A 26,383-nucleotide genomic window follows, 5' to 3' on the forward strand; every position below is an offset into this window, starting at 1 on the left:
TCAACTGCTGTCCACCAGCACCCCCAGGTCCCTCTCTGCCTGGCTGCTCTCAGCCACTCTGCCCCCAGCCATGGATCTGCCCAGAGCATGGCTGCTCTGCCAAGCAGACACCAGAAGCACCCTGAGGAGCTGGAGCAGGGCCAGCAGAGCTTCCCCAGGCAGAGCCTTCCCCAGGGGCTGTTCACACCGGACCCACAACCTCCAAAATCCTTTTATTGTGCTTCTGGGACCACAGCTGAGGAGCTGCACCCCCCCAGCACCAGCCTGGAGGGGTACTCCCCCCCCGGCTGCTGGCCTTATGCTGTGAAGTCTTGGGTGACCAGGTTGAAGACATTGCTCTCCATGGACGACTGCCACTTCCCCCAGTGCCTCTTGATCTCAGCCTGCACCTGCACCAACACCACAGACCGCTGCTGGCACCCAGGGGTGCCCCCAGCGCCAGGCAGAGGGGCAGGGACTGCACCCAGGCCTCACCGAGGCATTTTGGGGTGCCAGAGGGTGCCCACAGGCATGGCTGTGCTCAAGCAGTGCTCCTTGGGGGGCACCCACACCCTTGGGTGCCCACAGGCATGGCTGTGCTCAAGCAATGCTCACTGGGGGCACCTTTGTCTGCCCTCACCCTTGGGTGCCCACACCCTTGGGTGCCCACAGGCATGGCTGTGCTAGAGCAATGCTCACTGAGGCCACCTTTGGCTGCCCACACCTTTGGCTGCCCACACCCTTGGGTGCCCACAGGCATGGCTGTGCTCAGGCAATGCTCACTGAGGCCACCTTTGGCTGCCCTCACCCTTGGGTGCCCACACCCTTGGGTGCCCACAGGCATGGCTGTGCTAGAGCAATGCTCACTGGGGATACCTTTGGCTGCCCACACCCTTGGGTGCCCACACCCTTGGGTGCCCACAGGCATGGCTGTGCTAGAGCAATGCTCACTGGGGATACCTTTGGCTGCCCACACCTTTGGCTGCCCACACCCTTGGGTGCCCACCTGTGTTGCCCAGGGGGTTGGGGGACACTCACCTCCCCGTTCAGGAAGCAGTAGAGCAGAGCCACCAGGAAGCCCTGGGAAGGACAGGGAGAGCACAGCTTCAGCTGGGGGAAGGGGATGGAGCCCTCCCTGCTCACCTGCTGCCCTCACACCCAGAAGCAGCCCTCAGACCAAGGAAGACTTTGAGCTGCTGGGGAAGGGTCCCCCAGCCCAGCCCACCCTGAGATTCCATTCCATGATCTGCTGCCTCATGCAGCATCCTCCCACTCCTCTTTCCCCATCCCATGGGGTCAGTGCAGGTTGCTCCCCAGACCACAAGGCAGTGTCTGAGGGGTGCCTGGCACACAGCCTTCTCACCTCCTGGGGGCTCCTGGGGTGGTGCTGGGGAGGGCCGGGTTGGGTACTTGGGGTTGGAGCTGATGTGTGCAGCTCTGGGCTGGATCCTGAGGTGCTGGAGCAGGGCCAGAGCAGAGCAACTGGGGAGGGGGGTGGAGGGGAAGTCTGATGAGGAGAGGCTGGGGGTGTTCAGCTTGGAGGAGACTTAGAGGGGACCTTAGCACTACCTACAACTACCTTAAAGGAAGGTGTAGGCAGGTGGGGGTCAGGCTCTGCTCCCAGGCAACCAGTGCCAGGACAAGAGGGCATGGCCTGAAGCTGTGCCAGGGGAGGCTTAGGTTGGATGTTAGGAAGCAGTTCCTCACAGAAAGGCTGATTGGGCACTGGGATGTGCTGCCCAGGGAGGTGGTGGAGTCCCCATCCCTGGAGGTCATCCAGAGGAGCTTGGATGTGGCACCTGGCGGCAGGGTTTGGCTGGTGTGGTGGTGCCGGGGGGCAGGCTGGCCTTGGTGAGCTCAGAGGTCTTTTCCAGCCCCAACGGCTCTGTGATTGCCTCTGGAGGTCCCTCCCAGCCTCTGACATGCTGTGACACTGTGATGCTGGGACACTGTGCTGCTGGGACACTGTGATGCTGTGATGCTGGGACACTGTGCTGCTGGGACACTGTGATGCTGGGACACTGTGCTGCTGGGACACTGTGATGCTGGGACACTGTGATGCTGTGATGCTGTGCTGCTGTGCTGCTGGGACACTGTGATGCTGTGACACTGTGATGCTGGGACACTGTGATGCTGTGATGCTGTGACACTGTGATGCTGGGACACTGTGATGCTGGGACACTGTGATGCTGGGACACTGTGCTGCTGGGACACTGTGATGCTGGGACACTGTGATGCTGTGATGCTGTGATGCTGTGATGCTGGGACGCTGTGATGCTGGGACACTGTGATGCTGGGACGCTGTGATGCTGTGATGCTGTGATGCTGGGACACTGTGATGCTGGGACACTGTGATGCTGGGACACTGTGATGCTGTGATGCTGTGATGCTGGGATGCTGTGATGCTGGGATGCTGTGATGCTGTGATGCTGGGACACTGTGATGCTGGGACACTGTGCTGCTGGGACACTGTGATGCTGTGATGCTGGGACACTGTGCTGCTGGGACACTGTGATGCTGGGACACTGTGCTGCTGGGACACTGTGCTGCTGGGACACTGTGATGCTGGGACACTGTGCTGCTGGGACACTGTGATGCTGGGACACTGTGATGCTGTGATGCTGTGCTGCTGTGCTGCTGGGACACTGTGCTGCTGTGACACTGTGATGCTGGGACACTGTGATGCTGTGATGCTGTGACACTGTGATGCTGGGACACTGTGATGCTGGGACACTGTGATGCTGGGACACTGTGCTGCTGGGACACTGTGCTGCTGGGACACTGTGATGCTGTGATGCTGTGATGCTGGGACGCTGTGATGCTGGGACACTGTGATGCTGGGACGCTGTGATGCTGTGATGCTGTGATGCTGGGACACTGTGATGCTGGGACACTGTGATGCTGGGACACTGTGATGCTGTGATGCTGTGATGCTGGGATGCTGTGATGCTGTGATGCTGGGACACTGTGATGCTGTGATGCTGGGACACTGTGATGCTGGGACACTGTGATGCTGTGATGCTGGGATGCTGTGATGCTGTGATGCTGGGACACTGTGATGCTGGGATGCTGTGATGCTGGGATGCTGTGATGCTGGGACGCTGTGATGCTGTGATGCTGGGACACTGTGATGCTGTGATGCTGTGATGCTGGGACGCTGTGATGCTGGGACACTGTGATGCTGGGACACTGTGATGCTGGGACACTGTGCTGCTGGGACACTGTGCTGCTGGGACACTGTGATGCTGGGACACTGTGCTGCTGGGACACTGTGATGCTGGGACACTGTGATGCTGTGATGCTGTGCTGCTGTGCTGCTGGGACACTGTGCTGCTGTGACACTGTGATGCTGGGACACTGTGATGCTGTGATGCTGTGACACTGTGATGCTGGGACACTGTGATGCTGGGACACTGTGATGCTGGGACACTGTGATGCTGTGATGCTGTGCTGCTGTGCTGCTGGGACACTGTGCTGCTGTGACACTGTGATGCTGGGACACTGTGATGCTGTGATGCTGTGACACTGTGCTGCTGGGACACTGTGCTGCTGGGACACTGTGATGCTGTGATGCTGTGATGCTGGGACGCTGTGATGCTGGGACACTGTGATGCTGGGACACTGTGATGCTGTGATGCTGTGATGCTGGGATGCTGTGATGCTGTGATGCTGGGACACTGTGATGCTGTGATGCTGGGACACTGTGATGCTGTGATGCTGGGACACTGTGATGCTGGGACACTGTGATGCTGTGATGCTGGGATGCTGTGATGCTGTGATGCTGGGACACTGTGATGCTGGGATGCTGTGATGCTGTGATGCTGTGATGCTGGGACGCTGTGATGCTGTGATGCTGGGACACTGTGATGCTGTGATGCTGTGATGCTGGGACGCTGTGATGCTGTGATGCTGGGACACTGTGATGCTGGGATGCTGTGATGCTGTGATGCTGGGATGCTGGGACACTGTGATGCTGTGATGCTGGGACACTGTGATGCTGGGACGCTGTGATGCTGTGATGCTGGGACACTGTGATGCTGGGACGCTGTGATGCTGTGATGCTGGGACACTGTGATGCTGGGACACTGTGATGCTGTGCTGCTGGGATGCTGGGACACTGTGATGCTGTGATGCTGGGACACTGTGATGCTGGGATGCTAGGATGCTGTGATGCTGGGACACTGTGATGCTGGGATGCTAGGATGCTGTGCTGCTGGGACACTGTGCTGCTGGGACCTTGCCTCCCTCCTGCCCTGGGCTGTACCTGGTAGGAGCCGAGGACCAGCTCGAAGTAGAGCCTGGGGGCCACGCCGGTGTGCTCGGGCAGGAGGGCAAATGCCACGTAGTGCACCCCGAAGAGAGGGATCAGGAGCAGCGTGGACTTGGTCAGCCTCCTGTGGACAGTGCTGCCCTCAGCAGGGGCCTGGCTGCAGCAGCTGCTCCTTGCCCCCTGCCCCACAAACCCTTCCCAAGAGCTTGGTCTGAACCCAGAGAGGTTGCCCGTACAAGACAGGTCCGGGGATTCTCCTCTGTGCCCCTCCAGGGATGGAGCCCTGCTGCTTCCCTCCCCTCCCCCCCAGGAAATCAGGGTGAGGGGAGCTCCCCCCTGGCCCTTACATGTACTGCTGCTTGTAGCTTTTGCTGATGTCTGGGGACCAGATCTTCTGTGCCAGCATCCTGGTGACGTTGAGGAAGATGAGGAAGTTCACCTGCCGCAGGAAGCTGTGGCTCAGGCTCTGCACAGACCTCTGCTTGGCTCTCTCTGCCCATGGAGAGGGAGCCCCAGCTCTGGGGCACATACTCACAAATATGGCCAGGAGGATGGGAGCCTTGATCACCCACCAGTAGACACTGCTGTGGTCATCCCAGCACCTGTGGGAGAGGAGAAGTGGCTCTGCCACCCACCTGCAGCCTCCTAGCCCAGGCCTTGCCCCACCACCTCCCACCCCTAGTTGCACAGGGTGGGCTCTGGGCCTCCCCAGGAAACAGGAGCAGCCTTGGAACAAAGAGCTGCTCCACTTCTGCTCCCCCTGAGCCTCCCAGGAAGAAGGTTTGTCCCCTGGGACATGCATGGGGCACACATGGCCAAGCTGGGCTGGAGGAGGGTGAGGAGTGCCTGCTCTTACCCATGGTTGTCATACTGCAGCCTGGTGAGCACCCACGTGCAGACTGTGAGCATGGGCACCCCTGCAAGGACAGGAGCCAGCAGTGATGTGCAGTCACCCTGGGGCCCTGAGTCATCTCCACACCTCCCCTCCATCCCTTGACCCCAGACTCACAGAGCTGGCAGGGCTGGAAGGGACCTCAAGGCTCAGCCAGTCCCAACCCCCCTGCCATGGGCAGGGACACCTCACACCACAGCAGGTTGCTCACAGCCACCTCCAGCCTGGCTGCAAACACCTCCAGGCAGGAGGCTTCCACCACCTCCCTGGGCAGCCTGTGCCAGGCTCTCACCACCCTCCTGGGCAACAACTTCTTCCTCACAGCCAATCTCAATCTCCCCACTTCTAGTTCTGCTCCATCCCCCCCAGTCCTATCCCTCCCTGACACCCTCCAAAGTCCCTCCCCAGCTTTCCTGTAGCCCCCTTCAGATCCTGGAAGGCCACAAGAAGCTCTCCCTGGTCTCAGGGGGGATGGAGCAGAGCTAGAAGTGGGGAGATCTTAAACCTCTTTCCCAACCTAGGAGGTTCCGTGGCTCTGTGAGGTCCAGGTGATGCCCAAAGTGGTGCTGGCCCCCTTGGCTGTGCCATGGGACCTCACTGCAGGGGGGGGGTGATGTGCTGAGGGGCCCCACACTCACCCCAGCCGATGAGGATGTACCACCAGATGTACCTCCTCTCGGAGGTGAAGGTCAGCAGCAGCAGGGTCTGCAGGTACAGGCCCTCCACCAGCAGCCAGTAGAAGTTGGCCAGCACTGAGTACTGGAAGAAGGTGATGGCTGCTTTGCAGCTCACCTGTGAGGAGGAGGATGAGGATAGGATAGGATAGGATAGGATAGGATAGGATAGGATAGGATAGGATAGGATAGGATGGAATGGAATGGAATGGAATGGAATGGAATGGAATGGAATGGAATGGAATGGAATGAACCAGGTTGGAAAAGACCTTTGAGATCACCAAGTCCAACCTCTCCCCCAGCACCATCTGAGCAACTCAACCATGGCACCAAGGGCCTCAGCCAGGCTCTTCCTGAACACCTCCAGGGATGGGGACTCCACCACCTCCCTGGGCAGCACATCCCAGTGGCCAATCTCTCTTGGGAGAACTTTCCCTCACCTCCAGCCTAAACCTCCCAGGGCTGTGCTCCAGACCCCTCCCCAGCTTTCTTGCCCTTCTCTGGACACCTTCCAGCAGCTCAACCTCTTTCCTAACCTCAGGAGCCCAGAACTGGACACAGGCCTCAAGCTGTGGCCTCAGCAGTGCTGAGCACAGGGCACAAGGACTTCCCTGCTCCTGCTGGCCACACTCTTCCTGCTGCAGGCCAGGATGCCCTTGGCCTTCTTGGCCCCCTGGGCACACTGCTGGCTCCTGTTCAGCTGCTGTCCACCACTACCCCCAGGTCCCTCTCTGCCTGGCTGCTCTCAGCCACTCTGACCCCAGCCTGTAGCACTGCCTGGGGCTGTTGTGGCCAAAGTGCAGCCCCTGGCACTTGGATGTGTTCAATCTCCTGCCCTTGGACTCTGCCCATCTGCCCAGCCTGGCAGGGTCCCTCTGCAGAGCCTCTCTACCCTCTAACAGCTCAGCTCCTGCCCCCAGCTTGCTGCCATGCTGTAGCACTGCCTGAGGTTGTGAGCAGAGCCTGTCCCTGTCCCCTCCCTCCTGCCCCCAGCCCTCAGATATTTATAAACATTGATTAAATCCCCTCTCAGCCTTCTCCTCTCCAGACTGAACAGCCCCAGGGCTCTCAGCCTCTCCTCCCCAGGCAGTGCTGCAGTCTCTGCAGCATCCTTGCAGCCTTCCCTTGGACTCTCTCCCTGTCCCTCCTGAGCTGGGGAGCCCAGAACTGAAGGCAGCACTCAAGATGAGGTCTCAGCAGGGCAGAGTAGAGGAGGGGGAGAACCTCCCTGGCTCTGCTGGAGCAGCCTGCTGCTCCTGCAGGGCGCCAGGGCTCAGCTCCTCACCGTGGACAGGGTGCAGTGGTCGGCGGAGTCGTCCGAGAAGAGGACGGAGTCCTTGATGAGCACAGCGACCCCACGCAGGATGAAGGAGCTGAAGAAGTGGATGTGGATGCAGTTCCTGGTGCAGTGCAGCTTCCTGGGGGGGGGAACAGGCTTGCTGTGCAACAGGGACAGCAGAGGAGAGAGGCATTCTGCATTCTGTATTCTTCATGGTCACAGAGCCACGGAAGGCTCTGGGCTGGAGGCACCTCCAAAGCTCCTCCAGCCAACCCCTCTGCTGTCAGCAGGGACATCCCCCCCCAGATCAGGTTGTCCCCAGCCTTGTTGAGCATCACCTTGAAACCCCTCCAGGGGTGGGGACTCCCCAGAGCTCATCAAGTCCAACCTATAACCTATCACCCAATCCCTCCTGACAACCAAACCATGGCTCCAAGTGCCACATCCAATCCCCCCTTGAACACCTCCAGGGATGGGGACTCCACCACCTCCCTGGGCAGCACATCCCAGTGGCCAATCTCTCTTGCTGGGAAGAACTTTCTCCTCACCTCCAGCCTAAACCTCCCCTGGCACACCTTGAGACTCTGTCCTCTTGTTCTGCTGCTGCTTGCCTGGCAGAAGAGACCAACCCCCACCTGGCTCCAACCTCCCTGCAGGGAGTTGCAGAGAGCAAGAAGGTCTCCCCTGAGCCTCCTCTTCTGCAGGCTAAGCAACCCCAGCTCCCTCAGCCTCTCCTCCCAGGGCTGTGCTCCAGACCCCTCCCCAGCCTTGTTGCCCTTCTCTGGACACCTTCCAGCAGCTCAACCTCTTTCCTGACCTGAGGAGTCCAGAACTGCACACAGGCCTCAAGGTGTGGCCTCAGCAGTGCTGAGCACAAGGACTTGCTGTGCCCAGGGAGGAACAGAGAGAGCAGAGGAGGAGAGAGGCTTCCACTTCATGGTCATAGAGTCATGGAATGCTCTGGGTTGGAGGCACCTCCAAAGCTCCTCCAGTCCAATCCCTCTGCAGTCAGCAGGGACATCCTCCCCTAGCTCAGGTTGTCCCCAGCCTTGTTGAGCATCACCTTGAAACCCCTCCGGGGGTGGGGACTCCCCCACTGCCCTGGGCAGCCTGGGCCAGGCCTTGGCAACCCTTCTGGGGAAGAAATTGTTCCTCATGGCCAACCTGAACCTCCCCTGGGGCAGTTTGAGGCCATTTCCTCTTGTCCTATCCCTTGGCTCCTTTGGAGAAGAGACCAAGCCCCCCCTGCCTGCAACCTCCTTTCAGGGAGCTGTTCAGAGCCAGAAGGTCTCTCCTCGTCCTCCTTTCCTCCAGCTCCCTCAGCTGCTCCTCCCCAACCCTGTCCTCCAGACCCTTCAGCAGCTTCCTTGCCCTTCCTTGCCCACTCCAGTGTTCTGCCAGGGATGAAGCCTGCTCAGGGAGCAGCCTCCTCACAGCTTCCCCTGCTGTCCTCCAGCAGCAGCCCATGGAGCACCCAGCTCCAAGCCCTACCTGAAGCAGGAGAAGATGCCAATGGCCAAGAAGAGGGCTGCCAGGGAGGTGGAGTAGCCACAGGTGTAAAGCACCTTCATGGTGACAAAATAGCCTTTCTGGAAGGGAAAGCACCAGCAGAGTGAGGCAGCAGGGACTGGGAGTGCTGCTCTGTGCTGGGCAGGGAGGTCAGAGGGTGATGCCCCCAGGCTCAGATCCCTCCAGGCAGTCCAGGGACGAGGCCAAGGCCAATGAGAGATCCCCCAGGCCACCTCCACTGGCCAGCAGCATGGGGCAGTGTGGGGTTGGGTGGTGCTAGGGAGGGAGCCCACTGGCCTTGGCCTCGGTGTCATTGCTGATGCTGCTGTCCTCCAGCTGGCAGGCAGTGTGGTAGGGAGGACTGGGGGAGCTCCATCCTGACTCGGTGCAGTTCCTCCGGATCAGAGCTGCAGCAACAAGAAAGAATCTCATGAGAGTCATAGACAGCACCTCTGCAGCAGCACCTCTGCAGCAGCACCTCTGCAGCAGTGCCCCTGCAGCATCACCCCTGCAGCAGCACCCCTGCAGCAGCACCTCTGCAGCAGCACCCCTGCAGCAGCACCTCTGCAGCAGCACCCCTGCAGCAGCACCCCTGCAGCAGCACCCCTGCAGCAGCTCCTCTGCAGCAGCACCCCTGCAGCAGCTCCTCTGCAGCAGCACCCCTGCAGCAGCACCCCTGCAGCAGTGCCTCTGCAGCAGCTCCTCTGCAACAGCACCCCTGCAGCAGCTCCTCTGCAGCAGCTCCTCTACAGCAGCACCCCTGCAGCAGCACCCCTGCAGCAGCACCTCTACAATAGCACCTCTGCAGCAGCACCTCTGCAGCAGCACCTCTGCAGCAGCACCCCTGCAGCAGCACCCCTGCAGCAGCACCTCTACAATAGCACCTCTGCAGCAGCACCTCTGCAGCAGCACCCCTGCAGCAGCACCTCTGCAGCAGCACCCCTGCAGCAGCACCTCTACAGTAGCACCTCTGCAGCAGCACCTCTGCAGCAGCTCCTCTGCAGCAGCACCCCTGCAGCAGCACCCCTGCAGCAGCACCTCTACAGTAGCACCTCTACAGCAGCACCTCTGCAGCAGCACCTCTGCAGCAGCTCCTCTGCAGCAGCTCCTCTGCAGCAGCACCCCTGCAGCAGTACCCCTGCAGCAGCACCCCTGCAGCAGCACCCCTGCAGCAGTGCCTCTGCAGCAGCACTCCTGCAGCAGCACCCCTGCAGCAGCACCCTTGCAGCAGCATCCCTGCAGCAGCACCTCTGCAGCAGCACCCCTGCAGCAGCAGCACCCCTGCAGCAGCTCCTCTGCAGCAGCACCCCTGCAGCAGCAGCACCCCTGCAGCAGCACCTCTGCAGCAGCACCCCTGCAGCAGCACCCCTGCAGCAGCACCTCTGCAGCAGCACTCCTGCAGCAGCACCCCTGCAGCAGCTCCTCTGCAGCAGCACCCCTGCAGCAGCACCCCTGCAGCAGTGCCTCTGCAGCAGCTCCTCTACAGCAGCACCCCTGCAGCAGCAGCACCCCTGCAGCAGCACCTCTGCAGCAGCACCCCTGCAGCAGCACCCCTGCAGCAGCACCCCTGCAGCAGCACTCCTGCAGCAGCACCCCTGCAGCAGCTCCTCTGCAGCAGCACCCCTGCAGCAGCACCCCTGCAGCAGTGCCTCTGCAGCAGCTCCTCTGCAGCAGCACCCCTGCAGCAGCAGCACCCCTGCAGCAGCACCTCTGCAGCATCACCCCTGCAGCAGCACCCCTGCAGCAGCACCCCTGCAGCAGCACCTCTGCAGCAGCACCCGTGCAGCAGCACCCCTGCAGCAGCACCTCTGCAGCAGCACCCCTGCAGCAGCACCTCTGCAGCACCACCCCTGCAGCAGCACCCCTGCAGCAGCACCCCTGCAGCAGCTCCTCTACAGCAGCACCCCTGCAGCAGCACTCCTGCAGCAGCACCACCCCTGCAGCAGCACCACCCCTGCAGCAGCACCCCTGCAGCAGCTCCTCTACAGCAGCACCCCTGCAGCAGCACCCCTTCAGCAGCACCTCTGCAGCAGCACCTCTGCAGCAGCACCCCTGCAGCAGCACCCCTTCAGCAGCACCTCTGCAGCAGCACCTCTGCAGCAGTACCCCTGCAGCAGCACCCCTGCAGCAGCACCTCTGCAGCAGTACCCCTGCAGCAGCACCCCTTCAGCAGCACCTCTGCAGCAGCACCTCTGCAGCAGCACCCCTTCAGCAGCACCTCTGCAGCAGCACCTCTGCAGCAGCACCTCTGCAGCAGTACCTCTGCAGCAGCACCTCTGCAGCAGCACCTCTGCAGCAGCACCCCTTCAGCAGCACCCCTGCAGCAGCACCCCTGCAGCAGCACCCCTGCAGCAGCACCTCTGCAGCAGCACCCCTGCAGCAGCACCCCTTCAGCAGCACCTCTGCAGCAGCACCTCTGCAGCAGCACCCCTTCAGCAGCACCTCTGCAGCAGCACCTCTGCAGCAGCACCCCTTCAGCAGCACCTCTGCAGCAGCACCTCTGCAGCAGCACCTCTGCAGCAGTACCTCTGCAGCAGCACCTCTGCAGCAGCACCCCTTCAGCAGCACCTCTGCAGCAGCACCCCTGCAGCAGCACCCCTGCAGCAGCACCTCTGCAGCAGCACCTCTGCAGCAGCACCTCTGCAGCAGCACCCCTTCAGCAGCACCTCTGCAGCAGCACCTCTGCAGCAGCACCCCTTCAGCAGCACCTCTGCAGCAGCACCTCTGCAGCAGCACCCCTGCAGCAGCACCCCTGCAGCAGCACCCCTGCAGCAGCACCTCTGCAGCAGCACCCCTGCAGCAGCAGCACCCCTGCAGCAGCTCCTCTGCAGCAGCACCCCTGCAGCAGCAGCACCCCTGCAGCAGCACCTCTGCAGCAGCACCCCTGCAGCAGCACCCCTGCAGCAGCACCTCTGCAGCAGCACTCCTGCAGCAGCACCCCTGCAGCAGCTCCTCTGCAGCAGCACCCCTGCAGCAGCACCCCTGCAGCAGTGCCTCTGCAGCAGCTCCTCTACAGCAGCACCCCTGCAGCAGCAGCACCCCTGCAGCAGCACCTCTGCAGCAGCACCCCTGCAGCAGCACCCCTGCAGCAGCACCCCTGCAGCAGCACTCCTGCAGCAGCACCCCTGCAGCAGCTCCTCTGCAGCAGCACCCCTGCAGCAGCACCCCTGCAGCAGTGCCTCTGCAGCAGCTCCTCTGCAGCAGCACCCCTGCAGCAGCAGCACCCCTGCAGCAGCACCTCTGCAGCATCACCCCTGCAGCAGCACCCCTGCAGCAGCACCCCTGCAGCAGCACCTCTGCAGCAGCACCCCTGCAGCAGCACCCCTGCAGCAGCACCTCTGCAGCAGCACCCCTGCAGCAGCACCTCTGCAGCACCACCCCTGCAGCAGCACCCCTGCAGCAGCACCCCTGCAGCAGCTCCTCTACAGCAGCACCCCTGCAGCAGCACTCCTGCAGCAGCACCACCCCTGCAGCAGCACCACCCCTGCAGCAGCACCCCTGCAGCAGCTCCTCTACAGCAGCACCCCTGCAGCAGCACCCCTTCAGCAGCACCTCTGCAGCAGCACCTCTGCAGCAGCACCCCTGCAGCAGCACCCCTTCAGCAGCACCTCTGCAGCAGCACCTCTGCAGCAGCACCCCTTCAGCAGCACCTCTGCAGCAGCACCTCTGCAGCAGTACCCCTGCAGCAGCACCCCTGCAGCAGCACCTCTGCAGCAGTACCCCTGCAGCAGCACCCCTTCAGCAGCACCTCTGCAGCAGCACCTCTGCAGCAGCACCCCTTCAGCAGCACCTCTGCAGCAGCACCTCTGCAGCAGCACCTCTGCAGCAGTACCTCTGCAGCAGCACCTCTGCAGCAGCACCTCTGCAGCAGCACCCCTTCAGCAGCACCCCTGCAGCAGCACCCCTGCAGCAGCACCCCTGCAGCAGCACCTCTGCAGCAGCACCCCTGCAGCAGCACCCCTGCAGCAGCACCTCTGCAGCAGCACCCCTTCAGCAGCACCTCTGCAGCAGCACCTCTGCAGCAGCACCCCTTCAGCAGCACCTCTGCAGCAGCACCTCTGCAGCAGCACCTCTGCAGCAGTACCTCTGCAGCAGCACCTCTGCAGCAGCACCCCTTCAGCAGAACCTCTGCAGCAGCACCCCTGCAGCAGCACCCCTGCAGCAGCACCTCTGCAGCAGCACCTCTGCAGCAGCACCTCTGCAGCAGCACCCCTTCAGCAGCACCTCTGCAGCAGCACCTCTGCAGCAGCACCCCTTCAGCAGCACCTCTGCAGCAGCACCTCTGCAGCAGCACCCCTTCAGCAGCACCTCTGCAGCAGCACCTCTGCAGCAGCACCCCTTCAGCAGCACCTCTGCAGCAGCACCTCTGCAGCAGCACCCCTTCAGCAGCGCCTCTGCAGCAGCACCCCTGCAGCAGCTCCTCTGCAGCAGCACCTCTGCAGCAGCTCCTCTGCAGCAGCTCCTCTACAGCAGCACCCCTGCAGCAGCACCCCTGCAGCAGCACCTCTGCAGCAGCACCCCTTCAGCAGCACCTCTGCAGCAGCACCTCTGCAGCAGCACCTCTGCAGCAGCACCTCTACAGGAGCTCCTCTGCAGCAACACCCCCAAATGTCCAGCCCAGCATCAGCACCCTGCTCTCCAGGAGGCAGCCTGAGCCCCAGCACCCCAGCTGGGACAGCAGCATGGTACCCACGGGGCCTGGCTGCCTCACCCCTGCAGGTCACACCTCTGCCCTCTGGTGCCATGCCTGAAGGTGCCAGGGCACCCCAGGGCTGGGGGTGACAGCATGAAGCCATGCAATGGGATGGAGTTAAGGCTCTAAAGGGGATTCTCTGATCCTTCCTCAGGCTCACCCTGATCTGTTTCTGCCCTAAAGCAAGGCTTTGCCAGCCCTCCATCGCCAGGGCAGTGCTCAGATGCCATGGGGCCCAGCTGGGTGCTCTCCTTCACACTCCAGGAGGAGCAGCTCCTGCCCCAGGAGAGCATCCAGCCCTGACATTATCCTCATCTCATGCTGCATTGCCCATCCTTGGGGCCTGGAGGGCTCAGGAGCCTTGGGCTGTGTGTGGGTACAGACAGGAGGGCACCAAGAAGCCTGGGGACTGCCCTGGTGTCTCCAGTTGGAGGATGAGGTCCCCAGGTGCTCTGCCCCCAGGAGGTACTTGGCACTGGGTGGAGAGAGGGTGTTTGGGGACAGTCCTGCTGAGGCAGCATCCCACATCCCTGGGTGGTTTTGCCCACCCCCTGATGGGACTGCAAGAGGAGCCCAGCTTCTGGATGGGGCAGGAGCTGTGGGGCCAGGGGGGAAGGGTTGAGGTGGCCCCAGGGGCCCAGGCAGGCAGGGCTGGGCCCCAGGGGCTGCATTCAGAGCACTTCACCTTCGGACTTCTTGAAGATGTGGAGGATGTCAGGGCAGGACACAGCTCGGGACTGGCCAAGGGGCACAGCCCCCCAGCAGCTGACTCCATCCCAGTGGGTCAGGCAGCCTGGGGAGGGACAGAGGCACAGAAGCACAGAATCAGCCAGCCTGGAAGAGACCTCAGAGATCCTCAAGTCCAACAGATCACCCAGCCCTAAGGAATCAACCAGCCCATGGCACTGAGTGCCTCCTCCAGGCTCTTCTTAAACACCTCCAGGGACCTCGACCCCATCCCCTCCCTGGGCAGCACATCCCAGAGGGAATCTCTCTGTCTGGGAAGAGCTTCTTGCTAAGACCAAGCCTGGGGAGGGACAGAAGCACAGACTCAGCCAGCTTGGAAGAGGCCTCCAAGATCCTCAAGTCCAACCTGTCACCCAGCACCATCTGATCAACTCAACCATGGCTCCAAGTGCCTCATCCAGGCTCTTCCTAAACACCTCCAGGGATGGGGACTCCACCACCTCCCTGGGCAGCACATCCCAGTGGCCAATCTCTCTTGCTGGGAAGAACTTTCTCCTCACCTCCAGCCTAAACCTCCCCTGGCACAGCTTGAGACTGTGTCCTCTTGTTCTGGTGCTGCTTGCCTGGCAGAAGAGACCAACCCCCACCTGGCTCCAACCTCCCTGCAGGGAGTTGCAGAGAGCAAGAAGGTCTCCCCTGAGCCTCCTCTTCTCCAGGCTAAGCAACCCCAGCTCCCTCAGCCTCTCCTCCCAGGGCTGTGCTCCAGACCCCTCCCCAGCTTTCTTGCCCTTCTCTGGACACCTTCCAGCAGCTCAACCTCTTTCCTAACCTGAGGAGCCCAGAACTGGACACAGGACTCCAGGTGTGGCCTCAGCAGTGCTGAGCACAGGGCACAAGGACTTCCCTGCTCCTGCTGGCCACACTCTTCCTGCTGCAGGCCAGGATGCCCTTGGCCTTCTTGTCCCCCTGGGCACACTGCTGGCTCATGTTCAGCCTAGTATCAACCTCTACCCCCAGGTCCCTCTCTGCCTGGCTGCTCTCAGCCACTCTGCCCCCAGCCTGCAGCACTGCCTGGGGTTGCTGTGGCCAATTTGCAGAACCTGGCACTTGGATGTGTTCAATCTCCTGCCCTTGGCCTCTGCCCATCTGTCCAGCCTGGCAGGGTCCCTCTGCAGAGCTCTCCTACCCTCTAACAGATCAACTCCTGCCCCCAGCTTGGTGTCAGCTGCAAACTCACTGCTGATGGACTCAGTCCCCTCCTCCAGATCACCAATAAAGACACTGAGCAGGCTGGGGCCCAACACTGATCCCTGGGGGATCACTGCCCCTGACAGGAGGGTCAGTGCTGGAGGGCAGGGACGTGCTGGGGGCACACAGCCAGCCCCCAGTGCCCAGGCACAGCCCAGGCTGTAAGGGGTGAGCAGAGAGCAGCAGTCACCCGATCTGCTCTGGGGGCCCTGCTGTCCCCACGCAGGAATCAGCAGCATCCTGGCCCCCTCCTCTGGAATGGCCTCCCCCAGCTCCCAGAGCTCCTTTTAGCCCCATGGTGAAGAGAGGACCTGGAATGACAGCAGATCCAGAGCTCCTGTGAGGGCAGAGGGAAAGGCTGGGACTGTATCAGGGAGTCACAGATTGGTGCTGGTTGGAGGAGACCTTTCAGCTCCTCCAGTCCAGCCATCCTCCAGCTCTGCCAGGGCTGGGGCTGAACCATGGCCCTCAGCACCACATCCCTGCAGCTTTTCAACACCCCCAGGGGTGGGGATTCAACCACCTCCCTGGGCAGCTTGTTCCAGTCTTTGAGAACCCTTCCAGCCAAGAAGTTTCCTACAGTGTCCAACCCAAACCTCCCCTGGGGCAACCTGAGGACACTTTCTCTTGTCCCTGCTTAAAGAGCCCAGCCCCCACCTGGCTCCTGCCTCCTTCCAGGGAGTTGAAGGAAGGCAAAGGGCCTCCCCTCAGCCTCCTTTTCTCCAGGCTGAACCACCCCAGCTCCCAGTGGCATCTGAAATAATGCAGGTGGGTGCTGGCTTTCTACACCCCTCAGCCACCATGGCCCAGCTCAGCACTCCTGAACTTCCCTCTGCTCTGCTGAGACCTCACCCAGAATCATAGAATCATGGAATCAATAAGGTTGGAAGAGACCTCAGAGATCATCTAGGCCAAGCTGTCACCCAACACCTCCTGACAACCAAACCATGGCACCAAGTGCCACATCCAAGCCCCTCTTGAACACCTCCAGGGACCTGGAGCACTGCATCCACTTCTGGAGTCCTCAGTGCAGGAAGGACAAGGACCTGATGGAGGGAATCCAGAGGAGGCCAGCAAAATGACCAAGGGGTTGGAGCACCTCTGCTACAAGGATAGGCTGGGGGAGCTGGGGTTAGTTCAGCCTGGAGAAGAGAAGGCTCCAGGGAGACCTTGGAGCAGCCTCCCAGTACCTGAAGTGGGCTACAAGAAGGCTGGAGAGGGACTACAAAGGCCTGCAGGGACAGGAGCAGGGGCAGTGGCTTCAGACTGGAGCAGAGCAGATTGAGGTTGGGTGTGAGGAACAAGTTCTGCACCAGGAGGCTGCTGGAACACTGCAGCAGGTTGCCCTGGGAGGCAGCTGAGAGCCCATCCCTGGAGATCCTCAAGGGGAAGCTCAGCAAGGCTCTGAGCAACCTGAGCTAGTGGAGGATGTCTCTGCTGACTGCAGAGGGGTTGGACTGGAGGAGCTTTGGAGGTGCCTCCAACCCAGAGCATTCCATGACTCTATGACCATGAAGTGGAAGCCTCTCTCCTCCTCTGCTCTCTCTGTTCCTCCCTGGGCACAGCAAGTCCCTGTGCTCAGCACTGCTGAGGCCACACCTGGAGTCCTGTGTCCAGTTCTGGGCTCCTCAGGTTAGGAAAGAGGTTGAGCTGCTGGAAGGTGTCCAGAGAAGGGCAAGAAAGCTGGGGAGGGGTCTGGAGCACAGCCCTGGGAGGAGAGGCTGAGGGAGCTGGGGTTGCTTAGCCTGGAGAAGAGGAGGCTCAGGGGAGACCTTCTTGCTCTCTGCAACTCCCTGCAGGGAGGTTGGAGCCAGGTGGGGGTTGGTCTCTTCTGCCAGGCAAGCAGCAGCAGAACAAGAGGACACAGTCTCAAGCTGTGCCAGGGGAGGTTCAGGCTGGAGGTGAGGAGAAAGTTCTTCCTAGCAAGAGAGATTTGCCATTGGGATGTGCTGCCCAGGGAGGTGGTGGAGTCCCCATCCCTGGAGGTGTTTAGGAGGAGCCTGGATGAGGCCCTTGGTGCCATGGTTGAACTGATCAGATGATGTTGGGTGAGAGGTTGGACTTGATGACCTCTGAGCTCTTTTCCAACCTTATTGATTCTATGATGCTATTCTAAGTCTTTTCTTCCCACAGGAAGCTGCCCTGCAGCAGGAACTCCATCCACATCCATCCTGCTTCCATGATTCTCTCCAGCACAGGAGGAGGAGGAGAGGAGAGAGCACTGCAGGGCTCGCTGGGGAGCGGCTGGCCTGAGGCTGCTCTGCTTCCCCCTGCAGCACTCAGTCCACCTTTAAACCACTCTCCAGTTGCCTTGGAAATGAGCACAGCCCAGCAGCTTTGGGGTCTGGGAGCATCAGTGCTGCAGCACAGGCAGGATGAGCCAGGGGCATCCTGCTACCAGGACAGCTCTCCTTGAGCATGGACATGATTAACCTCCAGGAGGAACATCATTAACCTGCAGCTGCAGCTCTTCCCAGCCAGGGAACCTGCACTCAGAGCAATCCCAGGAGTTCTCTCTGACTTTTACATTGGATGTGAGGAAGAAATATTTACACTGCACATGGCAGGGGTGGTGTGGTGTGGAACCAGATGGTCTGCAAGGTCCCTTCCAACCTAAACCAGTTGGAAGGGTTGGACTCTATGGTCTCAAAGGGCTTTTACAACCTGGGTAATTCTGTATTCTGTGTTCTGTTTGTATCCATTGCTCCTTGTGCTGCCACTGAGCACCACTGAGCACTTAGCCCTAACCCTGACCCTGACCCCAACCCTAATCCTAACCATAACCCTAACACTAATCCTGACCTAACCCCTAACCCTAGCCCCAACCCTGACCCTAACCCAAGCCCATTGCCCCTTCTGCTGTCACTGAGCACCACTGAGCACCTAACCCTTAACCTAACCCTAACCCTAACCCTGGCCCTAACCCTAACCCTGACCTTAACCTCTAACCCTAACCCCCTAACCCTAAGCCTAACCCTAACCCATTGCCCCTTCTCCTGTCACTGAGCACCACTGAGCACCTAACCCTAACCCCAAACCTGACTCTAAACCCAACCCAAACCCTAACCCTAACCCTAAACCTAACCATAACCCTAACCCCAGTCCTGACCCTAACCCCAAACCTAACCCTAACCCCAACCCTGACCCTAACCCCAAACCTGACCCTAACCCTGACCCTAATCCGAACCCTAACTCTAATCCTAACACTAACCCTGACCCTAACCCCAACCCTAACCCTAACCCAAACCTTGACAGTAAGCACAACCCCAACCCTAACCCCTACTCCTAACCCCTAACCCTAAAACTAACCCTGACCCTAACCCCAACCCTGAACCTAACCCCAAACCTAACCCTGACCCCAACCCTAACCCTAACCCTAACCCTAACCCTAACCCTAACCCTAACCCCAACCCTGAACCTAACCCCAAACCTAACCCTGACCCCAACCCTAACCCTAACCCTGACCCTAACCCTAACCCTAACCCCAACACTAACCCCAAAACTAACCCTGACCCTAACCCCAACCCTAACCCCAACCCCAACCCTAACCCTAACCCTAACCCTAACCCTAACCCTGACCCTAACCCTAACCCCAACACTAACCCCAACCCCAATCCTGACCCTAACCCCAACCCTAACCCTAACCCCAACCCCAATCCTGACCCTAACCCCAACTCTAACCCTAACCCTAACCCTAACCCTAACCCTAACCCTAACCCTAACCCAACCCCAGCCCTAACCCAACCCCAACCCTAACCCTAACCCCAACCCCAACCCTAACCCCAACTCTAACCCTAACCCCAACCCTAACCCCAACCCTAACCCCAACCCTAACCCTGACCCTAACCCTAACCCCAACCCCAACCCTAACCCTAACCCCAACACTAACCCCAAAACTAACCCTGACCCTAACCCCAGCCCTAACCCCAACCCCAACCCTAACCCCAACCCTAACCCTAACCCCAACCCTAACCCCAACCCCAATCCTGACCCTAACCCCAACCCTAACCCCAATCCTGACCCTAACCCTAACCCCAACCCTAACCCCAACCCCAACCCTAACCCCAACCCTAACCCTGACCCTAACCCTAACCCCAACCCTAACCCCAACCCCAACCCTAACCCCAACCCTAACCCTGACCCTAACCCTAACCCCAACCCTAACCCCAACCCTAACCCCAACCCCAACCCTAACCCCAACCCTAACCCTAACCCCAACCCTAACCCCAACCCCAATCCTGACCCTAACCCCAACCCTAACCCCAACCCTAACCCCAACCCCAACCCTAACCCCAACCCTAACCCCAACCCCAACCCTAACCCCAACCCTAACCCTAACCCCAACCCTAACCCCAACCCTAATCCTGACCCTAACCCCAACCCTAACCCCAACCCCAACCCTGACCCTAACCCCAACCCCAACCCTAACCCCAACCCTAACCCCAACCCCAACCCTAACCCCAACCCCAACCCTGACCCTAACCCCAACCCCAACCCTAACCCCAACCCTAACCCTGACCCTAACCCTAACCCTAACCCCAACCCCAACCCTAACCCCAACCCCAACCCCAACCCTAACCCTAACCCCAACCCTAACCCCAACCCCAATCCTGACCCTAACCCCAACCCTAACCCCAACCCTGACCCTAACCCCAACTCTAACCCTGACCCTAAACCTAACCCAGACCCTAACCCTAGCCCTGGCCCCTTCTCTTGACACCTTCAGGTGTGTTATAGGATCATGGAATGGGTTGGATGGGACCTTGGCCTTACCCTTGGCCTCCATTTGCCTGGAAACACCTTCCTGTTCTGCAGCCCTCTCTGTCCTCTGACCATGGACCCCACTCCCAACCCCCCCTCAGCCAAGCTCCCACCTGCCTTGGGAGCTGCCCCTGGGCTGGCTGGGCAGCTGGCACTCACCCTGCTGCCTGGGGGGTCCAGAGGAGGCTGCTGTTTGGTTTTCACTCCTGATGATCTCCAGACATTCAGCTTCCTGCTGTTGGAAGTAGAGGATGATGGAGCAGTCAGGGTGTGTTGCTTGCACCTTGGGAGGAGGGAAAGCATAAGAAGGACATTGAGCATCCCCCAGCTTGAGAAGGACCTGGAGAGGGTCCAGAGGGGGGCATGGGGATGATCAGAGGGCTGCAGAACCTCCTTTGTAGGGACAAGAGCTGGGGCTGCTAAGCCTGGAGAAAAGAAGGCTCCAGGGAGAGCTCAGAGCAGCCTTCCAGTACCTGAAGGGCTCCAAGAGAGCTGGGGAGGGACTTTGGACAAGGGCTGGGAGGGACAGGATGAGGAACAATGGCTTTGAGCTGGGAGAGGGGAGACTGAGAGTGGAGATGAGGAAGAAATTGTTGAGAGTGAGGCTGGGGAGACTCTGGCACAGGCTGCCCAGGGAGGCTGTGGCTGTCCCCTCCCTGGAGGTGTCGAAGGCCAGGCTGGATGAGGCCCTGAGCAGCCTGGGCTGGTGGGAGGGGTCCCTGCCCCTGGCAGGGGGCTGGAACTGGATGAGCTTTGAGGCCCCTTCCAACCCAACCCATGCTGTGACTGTGTGAAAGGGCTGACAGTAGGATGGCTGTGAGCAACCTGCTGTGGTGTGAGGTGTCCCTGGCCATGGCAGGGGGTTGGGGCTGGCTGAGCCTTGAGCCTTCCAACCCTCCAACCCTGACAGCTCTGTGATTCTAGGCTGGGCAGCAGGAGCCCAGAGCAGGCAGGGCTCCAGGCAGGGCTCCAGGCAGGGCTCCAGGCAGAGCTCCAGGCAGGGCTCCAGGCAGGGCTCCAGGCAGGGCTCCATGCAGGGCTCCAGGCAGGGCTCCAGGCAGAGCTCCAGGCAGGGCTCCATGCAGGGCTCCAGGCAGGGCTCCAGGCAGGGCTCCAGGCAGAGCTCCAGGCAGGGCTCCAGGCAGGGCTCCAGGCAGAGCTCCAGGCAGGGCTCCAGGCAGGGCTCCAGGCAGAGCTCCAGGCAGGGCTCCAGGCAGGGCTCCAGGCAGCGTTCAGAGCTCTGCTGCAGCCAGCCCCAGTGGAGCTTATCTGCATCCAGAGCTTTGGCTCCTGACATTTCCTTAGCTTTCTGCTGTTTGCCTTGTAAAGACCACCGAGAAGCAGCAAGATCACTTCCAGCTCCTTCCACAGCTGTGTGGTGCTCCAGGCCACTGCTCCACCAGCATGCAGGCTCCATGCAGGGCAGCTGAGCCCAGAGGTGGAGGAGCCAACCCCAGGAGCTCAGGCAGAGAGGAACAAGCTCAAACCCTGAGCATGGAAACCACCTCCTGGGAGATTTTAAAGCCCAGCCTCTTGGGGCATGTCTGATCCTTCCCCTGCTGGCTGTGGCTTTGCTCTTCTCCAAGCTGCAGGATTTCAATGGGAGACATCAGAGCAGCTCTGGGAAGAGCAAAGGCTGAGAGCCCTGGGGCTGAGAGCCTGGAGCAGAGCAGCCCCAGAGGCGAGCTGAGCAATGCTCAGCAAGAGCTAAAGGCTGGGGGGCAAGAGGCTGGGGCCAGACTCTGCTCAGTGGTGCCCAGGGACAGGCCAAGGGGCAGAGGGCACAGACTTGATGTGCCTCAGTTTCCCCTTCTGGGAAGCAGCCTGATTCCATCACTTTGATCCTTAGAAAACCCTCAAAGCCTCCAGCACTTCCTTGTCCCTGTTTGTATCCCTTCCCCTTCCCTTCCCTTCCCTTCCCTTCCCTTCCCTTCCCTTCCCTTCCCTTCCCTTCCCTTCCCTTCCCTTCCCTTCCCTTCCCTTCCCTTCCCTTCCCTTCCCTTCCCTTCCCTTCCCTTCCCTTCCCTTCCCTTCCCATCCCTCCTTTTTCTCCCCTTCCCTTTCTCCCCTTCCCTCTCTTTCCATTTCCTTTTCCTCTCCACATCAGCTGAAGGCCTTGCAGAGGGAGGCAGCACCAGGAGGAATCCACCAGGAGGAATCCTCCACTTTGGAGAGGGAGGTGGATCCCAGCCCCTCTCCCACCAGGGCCCCTCCAGGTCCTGGTGTCTGCCATGGAGCAGCTTGGCCAAGTTCAGCCTGGGTTTGGCTGCTGGCTGCAGCAGCTCCACTGCTCCCAGTCCCCTCTGTATGCCAGCAGGGGCTTGGTGCCCCCTGTCCCCAGGGGTCTGCCCACCCATGGGAGCACCCCAGGCATGCTCCTTGCCCCCTGCTCCCCCCAGCCAGCCCAGCAGCCTCCAAGCTGCTCCTCCAGGCCCTTGGGGGCTGAGGCACACAGGACACTGGGGGTGAAGCTCCCCCCAGCACCCCCTGTGAGGAGGGAAGGCAGAGTCCCCAGGGCAGGGCAAGCCAGGGTCACCCTCCTTGGGGATGCCCTGGAGCAGCTCCTGGAGCTGGACTCTGCTGGAGCTTTGCTGGCTGCCCAGTCCCAGGGCCATGGAGCACAGTGGGGTCCCAGCATCACCCCCCGGCCCCCTGACCCCCCCCTGCCACCAAATCCTCCCCAGCAGCTGGAGGAAAGGACTCCAGAGTGCAGAGGAGCTGCAGCTCGAGGCCTGAGGCTTGGTGTCACCAGCAGGAGGGACAGGGACAGGGTTGGTGTCACCCCTAGGTCTGGCAGCACAAGGCACAGGGACAGGGTTGGTGTCACCCCTGGGTCTGGCAGCACAAGGCACAGGGACAGGGTTGGTGTCACCCCTGGGCTGGCAGCACAAGGCACAGGGACAGGGTTGGTGTCACCCCTGGGCTGGCAGCAGGAGGCACAGGGACAGGGTTGGTGTCACCCCTGGGCTGGCAGCACAAGGCACAGGGACAGGGTTGGTGTCACCCCTGGGTCTGGCAGCACAAGGCACAGGGACAGGGTTGGTGTCACCCCTGGGCTGGGCAGCAGGAGGCACAGGGACAGGGTTGGTGTCACCCCTGGGCTGGCAGCAGGAGGCACAGGGACAGGGTTGGTGTCACCCCTGGGCTGGCAGCAGGAGGCACAGGGACAGGGTTGGTGTCACCCCTGGGCTGGCAGCAGGAGGCACAGGGACAGGGTTGGTGTCACCCCTGGGCTGGCCAGCACAAGGCACAGGGACAGGGTTGGTGTCACCCCTGGGCTGGCAGCACAAGGGACAGGGACAGGGTTGGTGTCACCCCTGGGCTGGGCAGCACAAGGCACAGGGACAGGGTTGGTGTCACCCCTGGGCTGGCAGCAGGAGGGACAGGGACAGGGTTGGTGTCACCCCTGGGTCTGGCAGCACAAGGCACAGGGACAGGGTTGGTGTCACCCCTGGGTCTGGCAGCACAAGGCACAGGGACAGGGTTGGTGTCACCCCTGGGCTGGCAGCACAAGGCACAGGGACAGGGTTGGTGTCACCCCTGGGCTGGCAGCAGGAGGCACAGGGACAGGGTTGGTGTCACCCCTGGGTCTGGCAGCACAAGGCACAGGGACAGGGTTGGTGTCACCCCTGGGCTGGCAGCACAAGACACAGGGACAGGGTTGGTGTCACCCCTGGGCTGGGCAGCACAAGGCACAGGGACAGGGTTGGTGTCACCCCTGGGCTGGCAGCAGGAGGGACAGGGACAGGGTTGGTGTCACCCCTGGGTCTGGCAGCACAAGGCACAGGGACAGGGTTGGTGTCACCCCTGGGTCTGGCAGCACAAGGCACAGGGACAGGGTTGGTGTCACCCCTGGGCTGGCAGCAGGAGGCACAGGGACAGGGTTGGTGTCACCCCTGGGCTGGGCAGCACAAGGCACAGGGACAGGGTTGGTGTCACCCCTGGGCTGGCAGCACAAGGCACAGGGACAGGGTTGGTGTCACCCCTGGGCTGGCAGCACAAGGCACAGGGACAGGGTTGGTGTCACCCCTGGGTCAGGCAGCACAAGGCACAGGGACAGGGTTGGTGTCACCCCTGGGCTGGCAGCAGGAGGCACAGGGACAGGGTTGGTGTCACCCCTGGGCTGGCAGCACAAGGGACAGGGACAGGGTTGGTGTCACCCCTGGGCTGGCAGCAGGAGGCACAGGGACAGGGTTGGTGTCACCCCTGGGCTGGCAGCACAAGGCACAGGGACAGGGTTGGTGTCACCCCTGGGTCTGGCAGCAGGAGGCACAGGGACAGGGTTGGTGTCACCCCTGGGTCTGGCAGCAGGAGGCACAGGGACAGGGTTGGTGTCACCCCTGGGCTGGCAGCAGGAGGCACAGGGACAGGGTTGGTGTCACCCCTGGGTCAGGCAGCACAAGGCACAGGGACAGGGTTGGTGTCACCCCTGGGCTGGCAGCACAAGGCACAGGGACAGGGTTGGTGTCACCCCTGAGCTGGCAGCAGGAGGCACAGGGACAGGGTTGGTGTCACCCCTGGGCTGGCAGCACAAGGCACAGGGACAGGGTTGGTGTCACCCCTGGGTCTGGCAGCACAAGGGACAGGGACAGGGTTGGTGTCACCCCTGGGTCTGGCAGCAGGAGGCACAGGGACAGGGTTGGTGTCACCCCTGGGCTGGCAGCAGGAGGCACAGGGACAGGGTTGGTGTCACCCCTGGGTCTGGCAGCACAAGGGACAGGGACAGGGTTGGTGTCACCCCTGGGCTGGCAGCAGGAGGCACAGGGACAGGGTTGGTGTCACCCCTGGGCTGGCAGCAGGAGGCACAGGGACATGGTTGGTGTCACCCCTGGGCTGGCAGCACAAGGCACAGGGACAGGGTTGGTGTCACCCCTGGGCTGGCAGCACAAGGCACAGGGACAGGGTTGGTGTCACCCCTGGGCTGGCAGCACAAGGCACAGGGACAGGGTTGGTGTCACCCCTGGGTCTGGCAGCAGGAGGCACAGGGACAGGGTTGGTGTCACCCCTGGGTCTGGCAGCAGGAGGGACAGGGACAGGGTTGGTGTCACCCCTGGGCTGGCAGCAGGAGGCACAGGGACAGGGTTGGTGTCACCCCTGGGCTGGCAGCAGGAGGCACAGGGACAGGGTTGGTGTCACCCCTGGGCTGGCAGCAGGAGGCACAGGGACAGGGTTGGTGTCACCCCTGGGCTGGCAGCACAAGGCACAGGGACAGGGTTGGTGTCACCCCTGGGTCGGCAGCAGGAGGCACAGGGACAGGGTTGGTGTCACCCCTGGGCTGGCAGCAGGAGGCACAGGGACAGGGTTGGTGTCACCCCTGGGCTGGCAGCACAAGGCACAGGGACAGGGTTGGTGTCACCCCTGGGTCTGGCAGCACAAGGCACAGGGACAGGGTTGGTGTCACCCCTGGGCTGGCAGCACAAGGCACAGGGACAGGGTTGGTGTCACCCCTGGGCTGGCAGCAGGAGGCACAGGGACAGGGTTGGTGTCACCCCTGGGCTGGCAGCACAAGGGACAGGGACAGGGTTGGTGTCACCCCTGGGTCTGGCAGCAGGAGGCACAGGGACAGGGTTGGTGTCACCCCTGGGTCTGGCAGCAGGAGGGACAGGGACAGGGTTGGTGTCACCCCTGGGCTGGCAGCAGGAGGCACAGGGACAGGGTTGGTGTCACCCCTGGGCTGGCAGCACAAGGCACAGGGACAGGGTTGGTGTCACCCCTGGGTCGGCAGCAGGAGGCACAGGGACAGGGTTGGTGTCACCCCTGGGCTGGCAGCAGGAGGCACAGGGACAGGGTTGGTGTCACCCCTGGGCTGGCAGCACAAGGCACAGGGACAGGGTTGGTGTCACCCCTGGGTCTGGCAGCACAAGGCACAGGGACAGGGTTGGTGTCACCCCTGGGCTGGCAGCAGGAGGCACAGGGACAGGGTTGGTGTCACCCCTGGGTCTGGCAGGAGGGATGGCAGAGGTTTGGGGCCAGGGATGGGACCATGCTGGGGGAGAGCTGCAGGCAGCTCCCCAGGGCTGGCTGGAGCCCGCAGGGGCTGTCACAGGCAGGGGGACACTGTGGCCACTGCCCACCCCCTCCCCACCGTGCTCCCCCCACCCCCGGGGTCACTTACCTGCAGCAGCAGCAGTGTGAGCAGCAGGAGCAGCAGCCTGCAGGTGCTGGGGGGCTTCCATGGGCCCCCCATGGCTGGAACCAACCCTCTGCTGCCCCGTCCAGGCCTGGCCAGGCTCAGGCCCTGCGGGGCTGGGGCCAGCCCAGCACCTCCTGCACGCTGGGGGGAGGGGGAGGGTCGCACCGGGACCCCAGCTCCCGGGGGTGATCCAGCAGCCTCCACCCCCTGCCCACACTTCACTGCTTCTCCCCTGCTCCTGGCTCCCTCCAGCCTCCC

The 26,383-nt window shown here is 61.6% G+C and overlaps 1 protein-coding gene across 1 annotated transcript; it reads right to left on the reverse strand.

Annotated features, from left to right (window-relative positions):
- Nucleotides 1–207: 207 nt before the first annotated feature.
- Nucleotides 208–26,183, reverse strand: LOC137455988 (vasoactive intestinal polypeptide receptor 1-like). The gene is made up of 13 exons (XM_068167199.1): nucleotides 26,108–26,183; nucleotides 20,152–20,275; nucleotides 13,982–14,089; nucleotides 8,901–9,010; nucleotides 8,586–8,683; nucleotides 7,101–7,233; nucleotides 5,780–5,933; nucleotides 5,106–5,166; nucleotides 4,785–4,851; nucleotides 4,597–4,688; nucleotides 4,244–4,373; nucleotides 1,018–1,059; nucleotides 208–389 (listed from the first exon to the last, which is right to left on the reverse strand). The coding sequence occupies exons 1-13, from the start codon at nucleotides 26,177–26,179 to the stop codon at nucleotides 297–299; spliced, it is 1,284 nt and encodes a 427-aa protein (XP_068023300.1). The 5' UTR covers nucleotides 26,180–26,183; the 3' UTR covers nucleotides 208–296.
- Nucleotides 26,184–26,383: the final 200 nt, after the last annotated feature.

Source organism: Melanerpes formicivorus, unplaced genomic scaffold, assembly GCF_026170545.1.
Source record: "Melanerpes formicivorus ecotype bairdi unplaced genomic scaffold, bMelFor1.0.p_v2 SCAF_113, whole genome shotgun sequence".
In the NCBI taxonomy this organism is placed as follows: domain Eukaryota; kingdom Metazoa; phylum Chordata; class Aves; order Piciformes; family Picidae; genus Melanerpes; species Melanerpes formicivorus.

Bases quoted from the DNA above. Each gene is read 5' to 3' on its own strand.
- LOC137455988 (XM_068167199.1), bottom strand. From the start codon at position 26,179: ATGGGGGGCCCATGGAAGCCCCCCAGCACCTGCAGGCTGCTGCTCCTG. The intron at 7,234-8,585 runs GTAGGGCTTGGA...TCCCCCCCCCAG, and splicing joins GGCATCTTCTCCTGCTTCAG to GAAGCTGCACTGCACCAGGA. The intron at 5,167-5,779 runs GTGAGTGTGGGG...CTGTCCTTGCAG, and splicing joins GTACATCCTCATCGGCTGGG to GGGTGCCCATGCTCACAGTC.